Here is a 19,503-nt window from a genome sequence, read left to right on the forward strand (position 1 = left end):
ATGATTAAACAGTACATTTGATAAAATTTGCCTAACTGATTAAAGGAAATTTTTTCTTACATAAATTACAAAACACATTTTTTAAAAATCAGAACTTAGGGCCCAGGGTTTAACTCAGTGGTGTAAATGCCTGCTTGGCAAATGCAAAGTTTTGGTGTTCAATCCCCGGTACCAAAAAAAATCAGAACTTAATATATGTAATTTGGAGTTCACAAAAAATATGTGTAATACAAATTCCATTTAGTAAATACAGCCATCTGAACCAACCACCTACCTCCCTCCTTTCTGCTACTGGTCATCTGTGTCCTTGGACCTGTTACAATAACCTGATAAAACAGGTGAATTGCTGTGAAATTCTAGGCATGCAGAGACGTGTCTTACCTAAGGATATAAAAAAAAAAGATACATCAGAACATCAGAAACTGGCATATCACTAAAGTGGAATCCAGATAAAATCCTGAGAATAGAGAAACAGCAGAAATTCAGACAAGTTGCTAAGGCATATATGGTGTTATCAGATGTTAAAAAAAGGAACATCTGTGACAAATATGGCCAAGAAAGATTAAATGGTGGAGGAGGAAGTGAAAGTCACTTTGACAGTTCATTTGAGCCAGGTTTCCATTGGATATCCCAGATAATTCCTTCAGGGAATGTTCTGGTAAAAAAGGACCTTTTCTCATTCAGCTTCAAAGCCCTATTTGAAGATTTCTTTGGGAATAAAAGGAGTTCCCAAGGAAGTAGAGGCCACATTGTGACCTTTTTCTCTGCTTTCCGTGAATTTTTATCATTTCGAGTTGGATTTTCTTGACTTGATACAGGATTTACTTCATTTGGATCCATATATTACGGGGTTTCATTTCATTCTCTTCCACCTCATTTAGCAGCAGTGAGATGGGCAACTTCCAATCTATATCAGCTTCTACTAAAATAGGGGAAGCAAAATTACCACAAAGAGAATTGTCAAGAATGGTCCAGAAAGAAGTTGAAGATGTACAGTTAAAATCCTTAACCATAAATGGTAAGGAGCAGCCACTATGTTTGAATAACAAGTAATTCAATGTATTCATTTACCACAAGTTTAACAAGCATTTGAGATTAATGGGAACTTTTTTTTTTTTTTTTGAGACAGCGTCTTGCTATGCTGTTCAGCTTGGCCTGGGGCTCACTTTGTAGCCCAGACTGGTCTTGAGCTCTCAATGATCCTCCTGCCTCAGCCTCGGAAGTGCTGGGATTACAGGAGTGCACCACCATGCCTGGCTAGTAACTTTTTTTTTTTAAGATTTCAAACAAACGCAACTTTTAGTACAGCTGTACCAAAAGTACTTACAAAAGGCTCAGTAGAGTTTAATTTTGAGTTTATTGCTGGGACTACACACTAGAACCACTTTTGTCTTTAAAATTGTTGGAATGCACTTTCCTTTTTTATTTAATGTGATCCAAGGTGAGTTTGACTCCTAAGTAACACTAGGACAACATTATACCCTAAGTCCGGCAAGGTCTGCTTTCTGTTGTGTTTGAAATGTGAACTAAGTAGTGTCAGCCTGCTGGGTCAGACCCAGTGTGCCACAAATAATTTCTTTTTTTTTTCAGAGATTATTGATAAATACATTAATGTGCTAATGGTAATACTTTTTTGGTTTAATAAAAATTCAAGAATATCTTCTAGTTATGCATCGATGCCAGCAACTTAAGTTTTGACAGTTCCTTAAATATGTAATGTTAGGCTTATGCTTATAAAAGCTAGTAAACTTGGTCTTCGTCATTTGCTTTTACAAAAAGAAATGCGAATGTGTTTGGTGCTTTCTTTCCTGGAAAATACAATAATAAAAAGTTCCATTTAGTTAATAGTCATAGAAGTTATATGCTTGAAAATCTAGGTAACTTTCAAAAATGGGAAAATACAAATCTTTGCTAACCTAAGTGTCAAACAGAACCTTACTAAAATCATTACACTTGTAAGAAATAATGGTGGTACAGGACTAAAGCACTGAAAATGGATTTAATCATGCAGCTCTACCAAATGGGATGACTCCCTGTTACCTGATGACACTGTGTGGGGACGACCTGCTGACTGTGGGCAAGTCACCAGTGCCCCTTGCTCACAGAGCCTTTCTGGTTCAGGCTGCTTTACTTGCCTGGAGGCTGTACTGTTGTGTGCTGCAATTCACCAAAGTGGGAAATGATCATTTTCAATAGAACCATACAAATGAGACAGTAGGGTATAGTTAAACATGAAATACATGCAGGCAGTTATTTTTAAACACAAGTTTCTCTCAGCTCTTACCAAATGATTTAGTTGTTAGAGAATTATATCATTATGCCTAAGATTTGGATATGTTTTGTTTCCTCCCAAACTCCTAACTCCGTTGAATTTTAATCTCCATTATGAGGTATAAAGAGGGTAAAACAGTCCTGCTATGGTGCTTGGTGGTGAGTCCTTTAGAAGGTGATTAGGGTTACAACTTCAGGATGGAGGACCTATGACTGAATACTAAAAGTTTTTAAGAAAAAGAAGAGACCAGAATACAAGAACTCTCAGTGTCTCGCCATTTGCCCCACTTTGCCTTGATGGCCTGCCAGAAGGCGATCGCCTGGTGTGGCCCGTTGGCCTTGGACCAGTACTGTGTACAAAATACAATCTGTGGTTTGTGTTATGGGCAAGCAGGCACAGGATTTAGGGAGTAGGCAGCAATGTGCTGGGCTGTGTTTTGTGGACTGGGGCTCATGGATGCCCAGCAGTTTGCAGACGCTGCTCTGACCACCCCTCCCCTGGCAGTGAGTGTCTGTACCTGGCTCTAATGTATGTCCCAGCATCCCATCCCTCACCACTGGTGACCTGACTCCCATTCTCTGGTGGATCCATCTCCTATCCCCTAACAAATGGTTTTCATTTTGTGAATTTAATAAAAACTTCACTAGTTTAAAAAAATGACAGTCATGAGGTCATATGAACTAGTAAGGCCAGTATGATCCCAAACTAGTAATCAGCAAATCAGTTGTTGACTTTTGGAATATAGCACATGATACTTTACTGGCATGTGTTCCCTGTTGCTAGATGCTCGTATTTTTGTTTATGTATACTAAATATGTATTAATGCAACAATAAGAGGTGGAACCTAAAATGATAAATTATGTGCTGATTAAATAAATAAATAACTAGTTTTCACCTAATGAAATATATGCCATTTTTCTTTTCTTGTTTGGTTCCAATTAATCTTAAATTCAGTTTTGTGCACATAACCACTAAGACAAAGAAAAGCCAGCTAAAGTCTAACCTGGTTTAGTCTGTTTGCTAACATGAGCAACTCCATATGGTTGAAAATTGATTTTGTCTGATTTTGGGCTTGTATGATGTTGAGGTGTAAATATGAAGTTTCACACAAAGGCTTGTGTATTTGAAGGCTTAATCTGCAATGCAAAGATGTTCAGAGGGGGTACCTAGAGAGGTGACTGGGTCATAAGAGTGCTAACCTCACTAAGGTAGTAACCCACTGATGAGTACACAGCTGAATAAGCTAGCTAGAGGAAGTAGTTCACTGGGTCATCCATTTCAAAGGTACTGTACCTGTAGCCCTTCCTCTTGGTCTGCTTCCCTCTTTGCCTCCTGTCTATCACAAAATGAGCTGATTTGCACCATTATATGTGATATTTCTGCCTCACCATAGGCCCAAAGCACTGGAGCCAGCTGACCACGGACTGAAACCTCTGAAACCATGAGTCAAAACAAACCCTTCTCTAAGTTGTTTTCTTAGATACTTGTTAATAAAGATGAAAGGCTGACTACATGTTATTTTGTATTTTTAAATTTATGTGTATCTACCACATATTATGTCATAAAATGATTTAAAAGCAGAATTTTACAGTAAAGTTAACATTTCTTCCCTTAGTCCCCTTGGTAATCAAAATGAATAGTAAAATATATGATTTTACATTTACTTTATGTAAGTAATACACAGAAATTGAAATTTTCCAAGAGAGATTAAATGAACTGTTATAGAAGTTACTGTGTGTGAGTGTGTGTGTGTGTGTGTGTGTGTGTGTGTGTGGTGCTATGGGGTTCAACCATAGTTGTTGTACTACTGAGTTACATGCCAACCCAACAAAATGTTTTTGAAGCTTAGCTTCAAATAGCAAAATATAGGACAATATTTAGGTAAAGATAATCCTAACCTGTGACTGAGTTTAAATACAGGTAAGAAAGTATTTAAATTCTCTAAAAGCAAGAGAGACTAAAGGAGAAACCCATCTGTGTGCTAAAAACAAAAATAAATTGCCAAATTAACATTAAGATTTTAAAAAAAAAAAACCTTTTCCCTAACCTGGGTAATGGAGGTAGCAGCTTTTAGAAACAAAAGTTCCATATACTTCTGGAACACTAACAGGTCTATGTATTCTCCAGATAGTTACCAAGTTCTTTCTACTCAAGTGACAATTCCAAAACAACCTGCAAATCTAATCCATGGAATAACTAAATAATAAAATGCTACCCATGTAGAATTACAGAAAGGACAAATCACTGATTTTCATTAATTCCAGAAAGCTAATTGCATTAATTATTTACCCTTAAATTCAGAACAAATTTAGTGGTAATAAGAACTGCACCGGGGTCCATACATTAAAACACGTTGAGCTATTTGCAGGAAGAGGGGCTGGAAAACATAGGCCAGCAGTCCTCTGGCCACCGGGGGAGGCCCAGCTTCCTAGACTAGGAAAGCCAGGGAGCCTGCGAGGCGGCTTGTGTGCAAGGTTTTGTCAAGTAGCACTTGAGTACCTCACCTTGAAATATGGACTATGATCTGTGTTCATCTTGTTGTTGTTGTTGTTGAAAATACACAAATTCAAGTGATACGTTAGAATGTTTTGTTTCATAATAAGATTCATTGGTGTATTCGATTTTGTTATATTTTAAGATGTCAATATTATTAAACCAATACGCCAGTATGAATACACCAGGGAATCGTACTGTCAAACAAAATATTCCAAACTGTCATGCTTTCTGTTTTCTACCTCCTCTGTAAAGGTCCATATCTAGTTCTCCAATTACATTTGTCAGATCCCATAAAAACGCGCTTTTCTGATGAATGCCTGTATTTTGATTACACTGGGCTGGAACTTAATGGAGTCTTTTTCGCAACCCTGCCTTGTCCTACTCTGTTCAGCTGATGGGGACAGAGAGGTCGCAATCGCCCCAGCAGCTCTCTCTGACTCACTCAGCTCTCTGGTCCCTACGCGCGCTCCCCAGGACCTTGCCTGTGACTGCTAAAGCCTCCGGCCTCGGTCTCGGGATCCTTTTTCAACAGTGGCCCAGTCGTGGCGACCTGGTGGATTGAGGCGACCTGGTGGCTTGAGGTAAGCAAAGCAACCCGGAGGGGTCGACTCTGCGAAGACCTTTGGCGGAAGGCCGACAGGTTGTGTCCTCCAGTCAGTAAGCCAACTCCCTCTCCATCCTGCCGGTCTTTACCTGCTGTCCTCCTCTTTAGCAAACTCCGAGACCAGGCCGGAACGCGAGGTCCACGGAAGCAGCCGCAGCTGCGGCCCGAGCGCCTCGGGGTGAGAACTTGGGCGAGCAGGGCCCCGGCGGCGCGTCTGCGGCCCGCCCCTCGCCATCAGCTCTGCGGGGAGCCCGCGCTCGGCGCGCCCAGGACGGGACGCCAGGGCGTCCCCGCCGGGTGCCCCGCGTGTGACCCGGCGCCAGCTCACAAACGCGGGGGCGCGGCCACCCGGCCGGCTCGGTCCCCCTGCGCCAGGCAGGCCAGTCGCCACCTCCTGAGTCTCCGGGTTTTCTGTCCCGCCCTCCCGCTCGCCGGCCGAGAGAAGCACCTCGGGAGCTCCCCGGTGAGGCTGTGCACCAAGCCCAGGTCCTCCACGCCTGTGGCAGCGCCACATGTGCATTCTGTCCCTCCTGCTGCAGCCTCGGCCCCACATCCTTGGAAATACTGTGGGAGTGCTGCTGCTGCACGGTATGAGAGTGCCCGGGGTTCCTTCAATATCCATGTCTCTCAGTTATGGAACGCGTTGCATTAACTTTACTAGTAATTGTTAAAACAGCTTGGGTTTATTTTTGTCTATCAAATTGGTAATATTTGTTTTTAAATGTGACTCAGGAGAATAAAAGAATTTCTTATTTGCGTTTTTAAGATGTGATTTAGTCATGCATATAAGCCTATGAGATGTTTGTATGGGGCCGGGCATGGTGGTGTTCATCTGCTTTTCCAGCACTTTGAGAGGCTGAGGCAGGAGGATCACAAGTGGGAGCTCAACCTAGGCAACTTCACGGCTTTGTGGAGCACTGTCCCAGCCTGTCCCGGCTCCTCACAAATGAAAGTCTAATCGATGGCACCTCCTTCAATGGCGTCAGTGTCATATTTTGCAGTCTTAAAAAGTAAGTTTTTCAAATCACTGCGTGCCAACAACGGTGCATATTCTGTGACGAGGGAAATGCTGGTTCCTCAGGAGATACGTGTGTGAGGAAAACCAGACCTTGGTGATGACCTTGAACAGCAGGCTAGAAATAATACCCATGCGCTACCATTCCTATCATGGTGCACTAGTTGCTCAGTCCTTCACCTTTAAAAACATCTTTTGTTGCACAACAACGCAGACGTGCTTAATGCCACAACAAACACTTAAAATGGTTAGAATGACATATTTTGTCATGTGTTTTTAAAACACAAAAGAAAAGCAAGATTATTTCTTGCTTAGAAATAACCAAACAATTAGGGGCAAAATTATCGTATATTGTACACAGGGACCTACTGAGTTCATAGTGTCATCACAAACCATAAACCAGTGGCCCAACAAAGTACCACGGTTAAAACACAAAGGCTATAAACCATGTGATTCCTCCATCCCAAATTTTAATTTCTCTCTCTCCTCTGTCTCTCTCTTTTCTCTCTCTCTCTTTCTCTCTCTCTCTCTCACACACACACACACACACACACACACACACATTTTTGGTATATCTTTGAGAAATATTTTCCAATTTCCTAATTGTCCAGTTGTTTCAATATTCTCGTTGAGTTTTCTTGCCCCAATATTCCTAAATTTCATTTTTGGATTTTTGAAACAGGGTCTCACTGAGGGGTCCAGCTGTCCTTGAACTTGCTATGTAGCTCAGACCAGCCTTGACCTCACAATCTTCCTGGCTCAGGGTCCTGAGTATTGGGATGACGGGCAGATACCAGCATGCACAGCTATTTTGTCTATTCTTGTACCAACATCATATTACCTTAATTAGTGTAGCTACAGTAAGTATGCCTTCTCACCTGATTTTCCTCTTTGAAGGGTATTATTTTTTTTTTCATACCAGGGATTGAACTCATGACCTCGGCAGGCATTTATACTGCTGAGCTAAATCCCTGGCCTTTGAAGGGTATTATGAAGGGTATTATTTCCCCCCCCCCTTTTAATCCCAAAATAAGTTTTAGAATCAGCTTGTCAAGTTCTATAAAAATAATATTAGGAGCTGGGCAAGGTGGCACATACCTGTAATCCCAGCACTTGCAAGACTGAGGCAAGAGAACTGTGAGTTTGAGGCTAGCCTAGGCTACATAATGAGTCCAGGCCAGCTTGTACTATATGGGGAGACCCCGTATCAAAAAACAAAGAAACAAAACAAAATAACCAATATTAGGATTTTAATTGAGATACTAAATTTTTAGGTTAATTTGCACAGAATTAACTTTGCAAATATTGAGACTTCCAGTATATGAAAATGGTATATCATCTCACTTAAGTCTTTTCCAATTTCACTAATTCCATTTTGTAGTTCCATTATAAAGCGTGGTACTATAGAGGTTTTGCATATTTTTCATAAGGTTTATTCCTAGGTAGCAAGTATTTCCTTGTTTCCCTTTGAGATTTTGTTTTTCTGCTTTTGCTAGCATAGAAAAAGAAACTGACATTTGAATGTCCGCTTTGTATTTAATGTTCGTACTGATTTATCTATAGATGATACTGGATTTTTTACTTTATTTGTGACTGACGGATTTCTTTAACGACAGTAACCCACACACCTTTTTGTCTTGCCTGTGTAACTGACACAGTGTTGAACAGAAGGAATGAAGGTGGCATCCTTTCATGGTTCCAATATGAAAGAAAAGCTTGGGCTGGCTTTGAGTCTGGCTTCCCAACTGCCCGGGCCAATTGGTCCGGTGGTTCAAGACCCGCAGGCGCTCTCCAGTCCTTTAAAAAAGCTTGGGCTGTCTCACCATGGGACCTTATAGTTTTTTATGCACATCTTTTAGCAGAATGAGGAAATTCTCACCTAGTCCCAGGTCATGACAGGTTTTCTTATTAGATTTTTTGATGATAACCATTCTTTATAGAGTAAAATGGTATCTCAATATAGTTTTAATTTGCATTTCTCTCATGGCCAACAATGTTCAACCTTTTAAAACATATTGGCCATTTGTACTTCTTTTAAGAAATGTCTTTTCATTTCACTTGGTCATTTTTTGATTGGGTCTTTTACTGGGGCGTCCAATTTTTTTTTAGTTCTTTATATATTCTTGATTCTTGATGTTAGTTCTCTATCTGTGGGGTAGCTATCAACATTTTTTTTTTGCATTCTATATATCAGGGGCCAGGGATATAGCTCAGTGGCACAGGGCCTTTGGCAAACATAAGGTCATGAGTTTGATTCCCGGCACACACACACAAAAGCCAATCTATATATTTTTTCTTCTTTCTATTGGGTATTTCATTTGCTCTGCAGAAGCTTTTTAATTTGATAAAAGCCCATTTGTTGATTCTCAAAATTATTTCTTATGCCACCGGTGTTCTAAAGGAAGTCTATTGTCTGTCTCTTTAAGAGCTATACCTATTTTATCTTTCAGTAGATTGCAAGTTTCTGTTTTAGCACTTGGATCTTTGATCCAGTTTTCTTTTAGTCTAGCGCATGATGAGATAGATGGGTCTAGACTCAGTCTTATGCATGTGGATATTCAATTTTCCCAGCACCATTTATTTAAGGGCTATCTTATAGTGTGTGTCAAAGATCAAATAGTTTAGGGTGCCAGCGGTTGTTTCTGCTACCTCTAATCTAATAACAACACATGCTGGTAAAATGTGGGGGAAAGGGAGCTCTTCCCCATTGTTGGTGGGAATGTAACCTAGTGAAACCACTACAGCAATCACTAGAGAGATTCCTAAAATAACTAAAAATAGAAATTCCATTTGACCCAGCTATCCTCCTTCTAGGTATCTTCCCAAAAGAGTTAATCATCATATTCCAGTGACACAAACATGCCCAAATTTATAGCAGTACAATTTGTAATAGCTAGAACTTGGAAACAACGTGTCCATCAACACATGCATGGATAAAGAAAATGTGGTATTTATACACAATGGAGTATTACTCTGCCACAAAAAAGATGAACTTAAGGCATCTGTAGGTGAACGGATGCAAATGGAGAATAATGTTAAGTGAAATAGCATATAAGCTGAAATACAGTGTTGTTTCTCTTACATGGAAAAATCAAAATATATACCTATATAAATTAAGAGCAAAATAGAAGCTAGAGAAATAGGAGTACGGAGAAGTTCAAATAATTCCCCAAATTCTCTATTCCATTGTTTCGAAAATATCTCAACATATATGCTAATTTTTTTCACTTATGCTAGTTTCTATTAGGTTCATTGAAAAGTTTTGTGCTATAATTTGTTTGTTTCTTTTTCTTTTTTGTAAGAAAGTCTTCTTTACTATGACTTATACTCTGAGTAACATTTTGGCCATTTTTTTAAGATTATGGTACATGGTGTATTAACTTTTGTTATCCTCTCTTTTATTTTTATAGAAGAGAACTTTATTATTTATTAATATCTACATGTATTCCATTAAAATAAAAACTTCTGAAATATTGAAAGTTGTAATTTAGGGGCTGAGGATTTAGCTCAGCGGCGTAAGCACCTGCCCTGCAAGCAAGCGGTCATGAGTTCGATCCCCGGTACCGATAAAACTGAAAAAGACAAAAAAAAAAAAAAAAAAAAAAAAAAGGAAAGTTGTAATTTATCAGATGCACTTGCATTTATTATGATGATCATATCATTTTGTCCCTTTAGTCTCTTTTCTGTTTGTGTGTTTGTTTCAGTGAAAGGTATTGAACCGAAGGCCTTGTGCGTGGCATACACATGCTGTGCCACCAACTCTCCTTTAATTTCTCAATGTGGCACAGTACATTAACTTTCTAATTTAAACTCTAGCTTTGTGCTTCAGAGGCAAATGCAAGTCAACCATGATACATAGTGTTACCTTTTTTATGAATGAGGCTAGATTTATAATATTTAGAATAGATTTTAAAGTTTAGAATTTTATATTTTTGTTCTTTCTTTTCTATTCTTTAAGAGATTTTTGTGATATACTGAAACCATACCAATTTAAGGGATATAATTTAATATAGAGAATTGTTAACCAAAGTGTCAGAAGACTAAAAAGGTAAAGAGGAAACTATAACAACAGAGATAACACAGGAAGTAGACACCATAACTATATAAAAAAGGGCAAAGGGAAGAGGCTGGGTTATTAGAAGCCATAAGCTTTAATTGACCTACACATCGGTAGCAGACCTCCCCGAGGAGCTGTGCTACCCAGCTGGTGTTGGTACCTCAGGCATCAACAGGAGAGTCAGGCTGTGGGCCATGCAAGGACCATCTCATTGCCAGTTTACTCTTACAGAAAGCATCGTCTTCTGTAGACACCGTATTTCTAGTCACTGGAAAGCTGCCACACTGTTCTGAATTTGTTAAAACAACCTCAGGGCCACCTGTAAGTCTGTTTAAAATGCGAATTGTACTTTCTGTGTGTGGTACAGTAGGTTGACTATCTACAGTAGATTGACTATCCCTTCTGTATTCCTAAAACTTAGACTATCCTTTCTGATTCCTAAAATTTATCAAATTCTCTCATTTCTTTATGTTTCCTTGTTTTCTCTGATTTTTCATTTTTTTCTATAATTTTAATGTGATTTTGAGAGTAGTATTTGATAGACACATATACTCAAACTACCCTTAACCAGAAATCTGTCAAATTTTATTATAAATGTATTATTTTTTATATGTGTTAAACTATTCTTCATAAAATAAAATAGTTGTATAACAATTCATTTGCAATTGTAACATCTTTGTTCACCTTTTAATACCAACATTTGTTTTCTAGATTCAAAGGAAAAAATGGAAAAATTAGAGTCACAGTCTTGAACTGATATAAAAACATATCAACAAATCAGAAGAAGAGGGAACGTCAGCAGATCTAGAAGATATCACTAGGCAATTTAGGTCACAGTCAATGGAGGAGTCTGCATTTATTACAGAAACACCAAATGCATTAAACGAAGCCTCTCATTACTTGGAAGGGAACTCGTCTAACGAGATTTATGAAACTCATACTAAAAAGGATACCTTACAATCTATGGAAAGCAAGTCTAATGAAAATGAAGAGCAAAAACAGAATGTTCAGTTCTCTGAAACAAACTCTGGAGATGACAGCCAACTGTCAGAACCAGAAACTTCACAAAGTTCATCATCATCTGTAACTGAAATGACTACAGACTATAGCATTCAGCCTCATGAAAATGAAAATGTAAAAGTTAGTACACAAGTTTCTGAAGAAAACCAGGAAGGACTTGACTTAGGGTCAGATAACTTTACACTTCATCTTGAGGCCAAGGGTTTACAAGAATTCCCTAAGAACAATTTAAAAGTCAAATATATAAAATACCTATACTTAGATAATAATAAAATAAAATCTTTTCAAGGGGTGGACTTAGATGATCTGCTAGGACTTGAAATTATATCCATGCAAGATAATGAATTATCATCACTTCCACATGAAATTCTATTACTCAATAATTTAAGGATATTAGATGTTAGTCACAACCAAATATCACATATGCCTAAAGAAATACTGCATCATGAGAATATAAGACAACTCTTTTTAAATGACAATTATATTGAGAATTTTCCTTCTCCTGGCGTAGGAAGTCTTAGAAACTTGGAAATTTTAAATGTGAGTAAAAATAAATTAAGACATATACCAGACGGTCTGCCTAATTTGCAAAACTTGAGGATTCTTGATATGGAATATAATAAGTTAACAATATTTCCTAAAGCTCTCTGCTTCCTTCCAAAATTAATTTCACTAAACCTTGTTGGAAATATGATAGGCAGTTTGCCCAAAGAAATTAGGGAACTTAAAAATTTAGAAATCCTTTTACTGGATCATAATAAACTTACCTTTTTGGCTGTGGAAATTTTTCAGTTAAGTAAAATAAAAGAACTCAAGCTAGCTGACAATAAATTGGAGGTTATTTCACCAAAAATTGAGAATTTCAAAGAACTCAGGATTCTTATACTTGATAAAAATTTATTGAAAAATATACCAGAGAGAATTTCCTACTGTGTAATGTTGGAATGCCTTAGTCTTAGTGATAATAAATTAATAGATCTCCCTAAAAACATCTATAAGCTTAAAAATTTAAGAAAACTCCATGTAAACAGAAACTCTATAGTGGGAATAACTGAAGATATCTCACATCTTACTAATATATGTAGTCTGGAATTTTCAGGAAATATGATAAAAAATGTTCCTATTGAAATAAAAAATTGCAGAAAACTAACTAAAGTTGAATTGAACTATAATAAAATACTGCAATTCCCAGTGGGACTGTGTGCTTTAGATTCACTTTATTATTTGAGTTTTAATGGAAATTCTATTTCACAAATACCTGCGGATGTATCTTTCAGTAAACAATTGCTTCACTTAGAATTGAATGAAAACAAACTCCTTGTATTTGCTGATCATTTATGTTCTCTTATGAATCTTAAATTTCTGAACCTTGGCAAAAACCAAATAGAGAAAATTCCACCATCTATTTCCAATATGATATCTCTCCATGTACTTATTTTATGCTCTAATAAGTTTGAAATTTTCCCTAAAGAATTGTGTACTTTAGAAAATTTGCAAGTACTTGATCTTTCAGAAAACCAATTACAGACAATTCCTTCAGAGATACGTAATTTAAAAGGAGTCCAGAAATTAAACTTCTCAAGCAACCAATTTACCCGTTTTCCTACTGAACTCTGCCAACTTCAGTCACTGGAAGAATTGGATATAAGTCAGGCAAATGGGACAAAGGTAAGAGACTGATACTTTGGGCTTTGGGGATAAGAAGGGCTAGCTAGAGATCAGAATCTATGGTGTAGCATAGGTATCTGCATGGATACGTGTGTGTGTGTGTGTGTGTGTGTGTGTGTGTGTGTGTGTGTGTGTTAAACTTACTTGAAATGCTTTGTTTGCTAAGGATAGGCTCCTTCCAACTCCTGCCGAAGCACAGCCTGCAGATACACTTGTCAACACAAGCTTTAATGAAAATCATTTCGTTTAAATGCAAAGCAAAGGAAAGCTGATAATTTTGTAGATTTCTTTTATTTCAGTGTATTGTAAAAGAAGTCTTAAACTACAAATTTCATATAAACCACATTGGCAAAGATCAGAAAGTTAAATAAGTTTTAAAATTTCCCACAACTGTACTATTGGGAAAAAAAAATTACTGGCATATGTTGATTCAATTTACTTTTAGTCTCGTTTCATGTGTGTATGGTTTTATAATCAATTACAAAATGTCTGTACACTCAGTTTTAAATTATTTCCACTCATCATAAGCATCTCTCCTTAATATAAGCTTCACAATAATTTTTTTTATTTCAACCATCAATGGCATTTTATTTTGGATGAATTACATAGATATTAACTCCCTTCCTTACTCCTCCTCCCTATCAGAATTTTTTTTTTTTTAAGTACAAAACTCTCTTGTCTAATTTGTCTAAAGTCTTAATTGTTTGCCATGAATAGACGCGCCGTCGCCACCGGTTCGTGGGTCACCACCCCAGATCCAAGGGCCTTGATGATAACCCTGTGGGGACATTGGGCGGAGCTCTGCCCTGTCTTCATTGCTTGCTTCCCGGGGCAGCTCCCATGCGAGGACCTTCATGCGGAACTCTCCTCTCCTCTCCTCTTCCCTCCCCTCTCCTCCCCTCTTCTCTCCTCTCCTGTCCCCCAGTAATGCCGAAATCAGACCTTATTTAGATCACTAATCCTTTATTGTTAAGCATTCTTCCCACTAACGCTGTGGTAAATTTCTTCATAGATAGGCTTTTTCACATTATAAACTATATCCTTAGGACAGCTCCCAGAAGTTGTCAGATCAGTGCTATTATTTTATTTTCCTCATGCATAGAGTGAATTTCATTTAAACTTTTAAAACATTTATTATTATTATTAGTTATTACTACTATTATTATGTTCCTGGAGATTGAATCCAATGCCTCATGCAAGCTAAGCTATCACTGTGTCATACTCCCAGGTTCAGAAAATCTTTGCAAAATATTTTAAATTATTATTCTAAGATATCAAGAATCACAGCATATCTGGCTATCTTTAATGCAAGATTATTACCTAAATCAAGATTTCCCAAAGTCTGTTGTTCCTAAAAACTCTAATACCATGTCCAAAAGGAGCAAAAGCCTAATAATAATAATAATAATAATAATAATATAAAGATCTGAAGATGTAGCTCCGGGTCAAAATTATTTGATCTTTTAAATATAGTACCTATTAACTGCATAGTACATTTCTAGCAAAGGTACTTCAGATAATACTTGCTTAAGTAGATGGAATGAATAATGGTACATATGTGTTTAGAAAGTTGCTTTTGTACTAAAAGACAAAGTTCTGCAATACAATAATGACCTAATTCCTTGATTAGTTTATAATCTCATTCTCCCTTTCTCTCTACACTGTGTCTCCAAGGTTGTGTCCTTACTATCTCTTCTGCAATAACTCCTTGTGTGTAAGCCTCAAATCTACCTAACAGTGGGCTAGTCCTGTAGTTCTGGTTTTCCCTGGAATTCCAGTATCATTGCCTCCGTGCTGGCTCATGGTCATCGCATACTTCACACCTACATTAGACCAGAAGTCCCCTAGCTATTCTTTCCGATTCAATCTCCTCCTCTTTGGCAGGCCCTGTCGAAGATATCAGACTTCATTTCAGAAACTGTTCCTAATGCACACCTGTGTTTAAGAATCCAAAATGCATACCTATGTCTACACAAAGTGGGTGGTTGCCAAAAGCAGCAATTCACAGCATTACAACACCATTTTAAAAGTCTCCAGAGGGACTGGGGGTTTAGCTCAGCTCAGCGGCATTAGCACCTGCCTTGCAAGCGCATATCGATCCCCGATACCAAACGAACAACAACAACAACAACAACAACAACAACAACAAAAGTCTCCAGGTCTCGTAACCCAAGCATGGAGCTACACACCTATAATCTGAGCACGTGGGAGGCTAAGGCAGATCAACAGGAGTTTTAAAAATAGGCTGAACAACACAGTGAGACTCTATCTCAAAAAACTAAACCAAACCAAGCCAATAAACAAATAAAATAACCTCCTCTCTAGAAGAATATCTTATATAATTGAAAATATTACCATGATAATCTCTTTGGGTGGGAGGAAAATTGACCCAAGAATTAAGATATGTAGCACTAAGCAATCATGTAATTAAAGTGAGTCAGGCTAATTACAGAGATTTTCCTGAACAAGAATGCTTAACAGAAGTCTTTCAGCAGAATTCCATCATCATATAGCTCTTAGGCATGTTCTCTAATAAATATTGAGCAAGTTGTTGAAGAATATTTGTTTAAAGGAAATTCAAATGATAAGCCTATCCACCTGTGTCACTCTGACTGCTACTTCATAGGCATAGCTCTCCAACCTTGCAATAGCCTGACTGTCCACTCCACATCCTAACCTCCCTCTCTTTTTCTCCCTGCTTCCAATCACTTCTCCTTACTGATCAGCTTCTCACTCACCATTTTAATGCATGATTTGTTGTGCTTTAAGTATCCTGTAACTTTTACCCACTCTTATTCATTCTTAATGCCATTCAAGTTACATTTTCCATATGAAACTTTTCTTCAATTCTCTCATTTATAGATTGTCTTAGTTACTCTTTTCATTGCTGAGGTAAAATACTTGACACCCAGAGTTAAAGGAGGAAAAAAGGTTTATTTAGCTTAGTTTGTAGAGGTTTTACTGTAGATTTTTAAGAGATTGGAGAGACCTCATGAGAAATAGGAGGATTTATTTTAGGTATATGTCAGCTCAGCAGACTCGTGTCCACAAGGCTGAGCCCTGAAAAAAGGAATAGCTCTTGTTTTATAGATGTGACTGAGGTCTTCTTGACGGTGCAGAGCTGGCAGCAGGCAAGTGTACAAAAGTAAAACAGAGGCAGTTTGTTAAGCTGTGATGGTTTTGCAAGTTAACGTATCTTTCTTGCCTTGCTCTGGCAAAACAGGATGTTATAGGAACAGGAGATTATAAAACTTTACTTACAGTGACATAAGTTACCACTTTTATCTGTATTAGAACAAAGAACAACAGCCAACAGGAGGGGGAAGTCTAAAAGGGAATTTGCTTAGGTGAGGGAAACTTATTTATTCTTTTCCAGTCCTACTTCAGTTTCAGTCCATAACTGGAGGGCTCCCAGGCAGGGTGGTATGGCAGAGGGCCACTGCAGAGGGAAACAGTCCATTGCAAACCAAAGCAGGCAGAGAGCAGCAAGCGACAAGAGACAAGTGGCAATAACAGCTTCTTTCTTTATAGTCACACCCAGAACCTTGCCAAACCAGTAAGCAGACTAAATCAGTAATTACACACCCTTAATCCTAGTATCACATATCCTAGATCAATCCACTTCTGAAAAAGCCCTGCCTATGGCTGTATGAGGCTTTGGTGGGGGAAACATCTAGATATAAACCATAACAGGAATGTGCTTGCTATAAATTTTTATACAACTGTTGTTACTTGTACTCTTTATTTTAAATTGGATTATCTGGTGCTTGATTGTTTCATACATCTGTGTTTTGTTCCCTAGACCAAAGTGTAATTTTCAAGTTAGAGATTGTCTCTTATGCTGCTTTCATAGTTGGAAGAACACTGAACACAACAACCAGTGTGCCCCTCATACTTCAAAATTCCTTCGTTCACTCAGAACAGAAGCCACTCAAAATGTCCTTATTTTCTCTATTCATATTTTATTTTTCATTTTAACAGTGTTTTCATAATTACTGTTATTTTGCAACATTTTGTACTAGGAATTTTTGAGGCCACATTGTTCAACTACTCAACTACTTACTCAAAATTCACTGGGCTTGTAAACACATACACAAAAAATACAAAACATGCCTAGTGCATTAAGAATGCAAGGAAAACTCACAAGCAATGTATAAATGACAAAGTTGATGAGAATGGAAATACAGATATCAGATGTGAGATAGAGATGTTGGGAAAGACGTCAGAGAGAAACAGCAAAGAGGATCAAATTTAGGAGAAGAAAGGAAAAAGTGACAACACTGGGTGTTGGGAGAGTAAAGAAAGTCAGCTAGCGAGCCACAGGGTTGAGCTCCTATCATGGGTCAGACTGAGAAGTCCCTCCGTGCCACATGGTATCTTCTCATAGTATCTTATGTTTCAGTATTGGGAGTCACAAAGAATCTGTGCGACAATGAAGATATATCCTAAAACACAACAAAACAAACAAAACTGCCTCTTTTCATTTGATTTTTAAATAAGGTTTTAGTGATATAAATATTTATGGATTTATAAGGCATAATTGTTTATTCTTTGTTACAGTTAACAAGACTTCCAGAAGAGCTGTCTAATATGACTCAACTTAAAAAACTTGATATCTCAAATAATGCAATTAGAGAGATTCCAACAAATATAGGGGAACTGAGAAGTTTGGTTAGTTTTTATGCATGTAACAATCAGATAAGTTATCTTCCACCATCTTTTTTAACTTTGAAAGAGCTGCAACAACTAAATTTGAGTGGTAAGTGTCAACCATCATCAGTAAAATGTCTGAATTACAAATTTTGCCGACAAGATAAAGAATGACTAACAGTCAACATAATGTATTAAGTGCCAACTGGAGAGATAAAGCTGCCCTAGATACAGAAAATGAGAATTTGACAGCGTATGGTGGCACACACCTATAGTCCTGTCACTTGGGAGGCTGAGGCAGGAGGATCACTGTGAGTTCCAGGCCAGCCTGGGCTACATAGTGAGTTCAAGGTCAGCATGCATTGTATAGTAAGACACTGCCTGGCGGGGCGGGGGGCAAGAACAAAATAAAAGATCTAATTTTTGCCCTAAAGGTTTTATAATCCAGCTGGGTAAAGTGAATATATTTTCTACTGTTGCTTTAAATTGCATAATGTAGATGTACAACATGTTTTCAACTGCTCGTCTGGCATTATACTACTTCAGTAAGGTGTTTGTTGAAATCTTTGGTCTTTTGTTTGGGTTTTGATTCTTTTAGTGGTTTTTTATTGTTAAGTTTTAAGGCTTCTTTGTATATTTTGGAAAATAGTACTTTATCAGATGCATCTTTTGCAAGTACTAAGAGTTCCTATTTTGGATTTAAGTGGTTTATTCTGTGTGTCACTGTGCATGGATTTTTTTCTATTTCCTTCTTGCCTTTTGTTGGGCTTTTGGTGTCTGTAGATAGATATTTTTCAAGTGTTCTGGAAAATTTTGAACCATTATCTCCAGAAATACTGTTTGCATACCACTCTCTTCAGTTTATCTAGAACTCTGGTTAAGTGTATGTTAGACAAAGTATTTTATTCTTTTTGATGTCATCTGATGAATGAGCTTGTTTTCTTAATTTCCTTTTTGGGACTGCTCATTGTCAGTGTAGAGAAACAGAGTAAATTTTTGTACAATGATTTTGTATCTTATAGCCTTGCTGAATTTATTTGTACTAAGTTTTGATGTGTGTATTTATGTGCGAAAAAGCAATAAAATACAAAGGAATACAACAAAAGAGAAAATGTGGACCAGGCGAACCAGAGAACAGTGTATAGCTTTAAATGTGACAATAAGCACCATTAGGAAAGTTGCTCTCATGTGAGTCAGAAGAACAAAATAAAGGGCAGCCTAGGTGCCAGTCTCCCAGCAAAACACAGGACAGGTCAAAACGTGCAAATGCAGCCTTTTAAGAATAAGGTTTATGGGCTGGGGATATAGCTCAATGGAGTAAGCACCTGTCTGGCAAGTGTGAGGTCATGAATTCAATCCCCAGTACCACAAGAAAAAAGAAAACAATGTTAAGAATGAGGCTTATGTTAGCGCTCTGGCACCAACTCATGTTGGCGCTGCTGCCATGCTAAGAAATCAGGAATGGTAGCCATCTGAGTGACAAAGACAGCATACTTTTACCAGAATTCTGCTCATCTGCATCATTAAGCAATTTCCTGGTTGCTGTAAGATTTGGATTAAATTCCAGAGTTCTGAGAGTAACTTTCAGTCTTAGTCAATTTATGTTTCAGTGAAAACTAGTTCTTTAATGTATACTGGATTTCACTGGACTTATTGTCAATGTATTTTTCCAAATTTGAAGATTTTTCAACCATTATTTTTTCAAATATTCTTTTTGACTC

At 37.8% G+C, this 19,503-nt stretch overlaps 3 protein-coding genes and 1 pseudogene across 5 annotated transcripts in view; 3 read left to right on the forward strand and 1 right to left on the reverse strand.

Moving 5' to 3' along the window:
* LOC134472971 (dnaJ homolog subfamily B member 6-like) lies at nt 1-3,771 on the forward strand (annotated as a pseudogene).
* The window catches only part of Ankib1 (ankyrin repeat and IBR domain containing 1), a 177,575-nt gene extending 171,971 nt beyond the window's left edge, over nt 1-5,604 (reverse strand). For 2 of the 3 annotated variants that reach the window (XM_063242827.1, XM_063242820.1), the window contains exon 1: nt 275-298. The gene's annotated coding sequence lies outside the window, so the exon portion shown is untranslated. Of the gene's footprint in view, nt 1-274; nt 299-5,461 lie in introns of those variants that run through there. The other variant, XM_063242858.1, reaches the window with a different exon arrangement.
* LOC111758376 (transcriptional regulatory protein AlgP-like) lies at nt 2,692-11,333 on the forward strand. The gene is made up of 3 exons (XM_063235874.1): nt 2,692-2,775; nt 5,266-5,960; nt 11,156-11,333. The coding sequence occupies exons 1-3, from the start codon at nt 2,692-2,694 to the stop codon at nt 11,199-11,201; spliced, it is 825 nt and encodes a 274-aa protein (XP_063091944.1). The 3' UTR covers nt 11,202-11,333.
* Nucleotides 11,213-19,503, forward strand: part of Lrrd1 (leucine rich repeats and death domain containing 1) — a gene marked incomplete at its 5' end in the record, with an annotated part of 19,825 nt that continues 11,534 nt past the window's right edge. Inside the window, 2 exons of the mRNA XM_063235882.1 lie at nt 11,213-13,132; nt 17,693-17,891. Coding sequence (XP_063091952.1) covers nt 11,213-13,132; nt 17,693-17,891 — 2,119 coding nt within the window. The remainder of the gene's footprint in view (nt 13,133-17,692; nt 17,892-19,503) is intronic.

This window comes from Cavia porcellus, unplaced genomic scaffold (assembly GCF_034190915.1).
Source record: "Cavia porcellus strain 051 isolate PalLab524CR breed Dunkin Hartley unplaced genomic scaffold, mCavPor4.1 scaffold_2, whole genome shotgun sequence".
In the NCBI taxonomy this organism is placed as follows: Eukaryota; Metazoa; Chordata; class Mammalia; order Rodentia; family Caviidae; genus Cavia; species Cavia porcellus.

What these genes read in the sequence shown, in the direction of transcription:
- LOC111758376 (XM_063235874.1), top strand. Translation starts at nt 2,692, where the DNA reads ATGTGCTGGGCTGTGTTTTGTGGACTGGGGCTCATGGATGCCCAGCAG. An exon ending in TGACCACCCCTCCCCTGGCA is followed by an intron (nt 2,776 to 5,265) that starts GTGAGTGTCTGT and finishes TGACTGCTAAAG; the next exon opens with CCTCCGGCCTCGGTCTCGGG. An exon ending in GGGAGTGCTGCTGCTGCACG is followed by an intron (nt 5,961 to 11,155) that starts GTATGAGAGTGC and finishes TTTGTTTTCTAG; the next exon opens with ATTCAAAGGAAAAAATGGAA.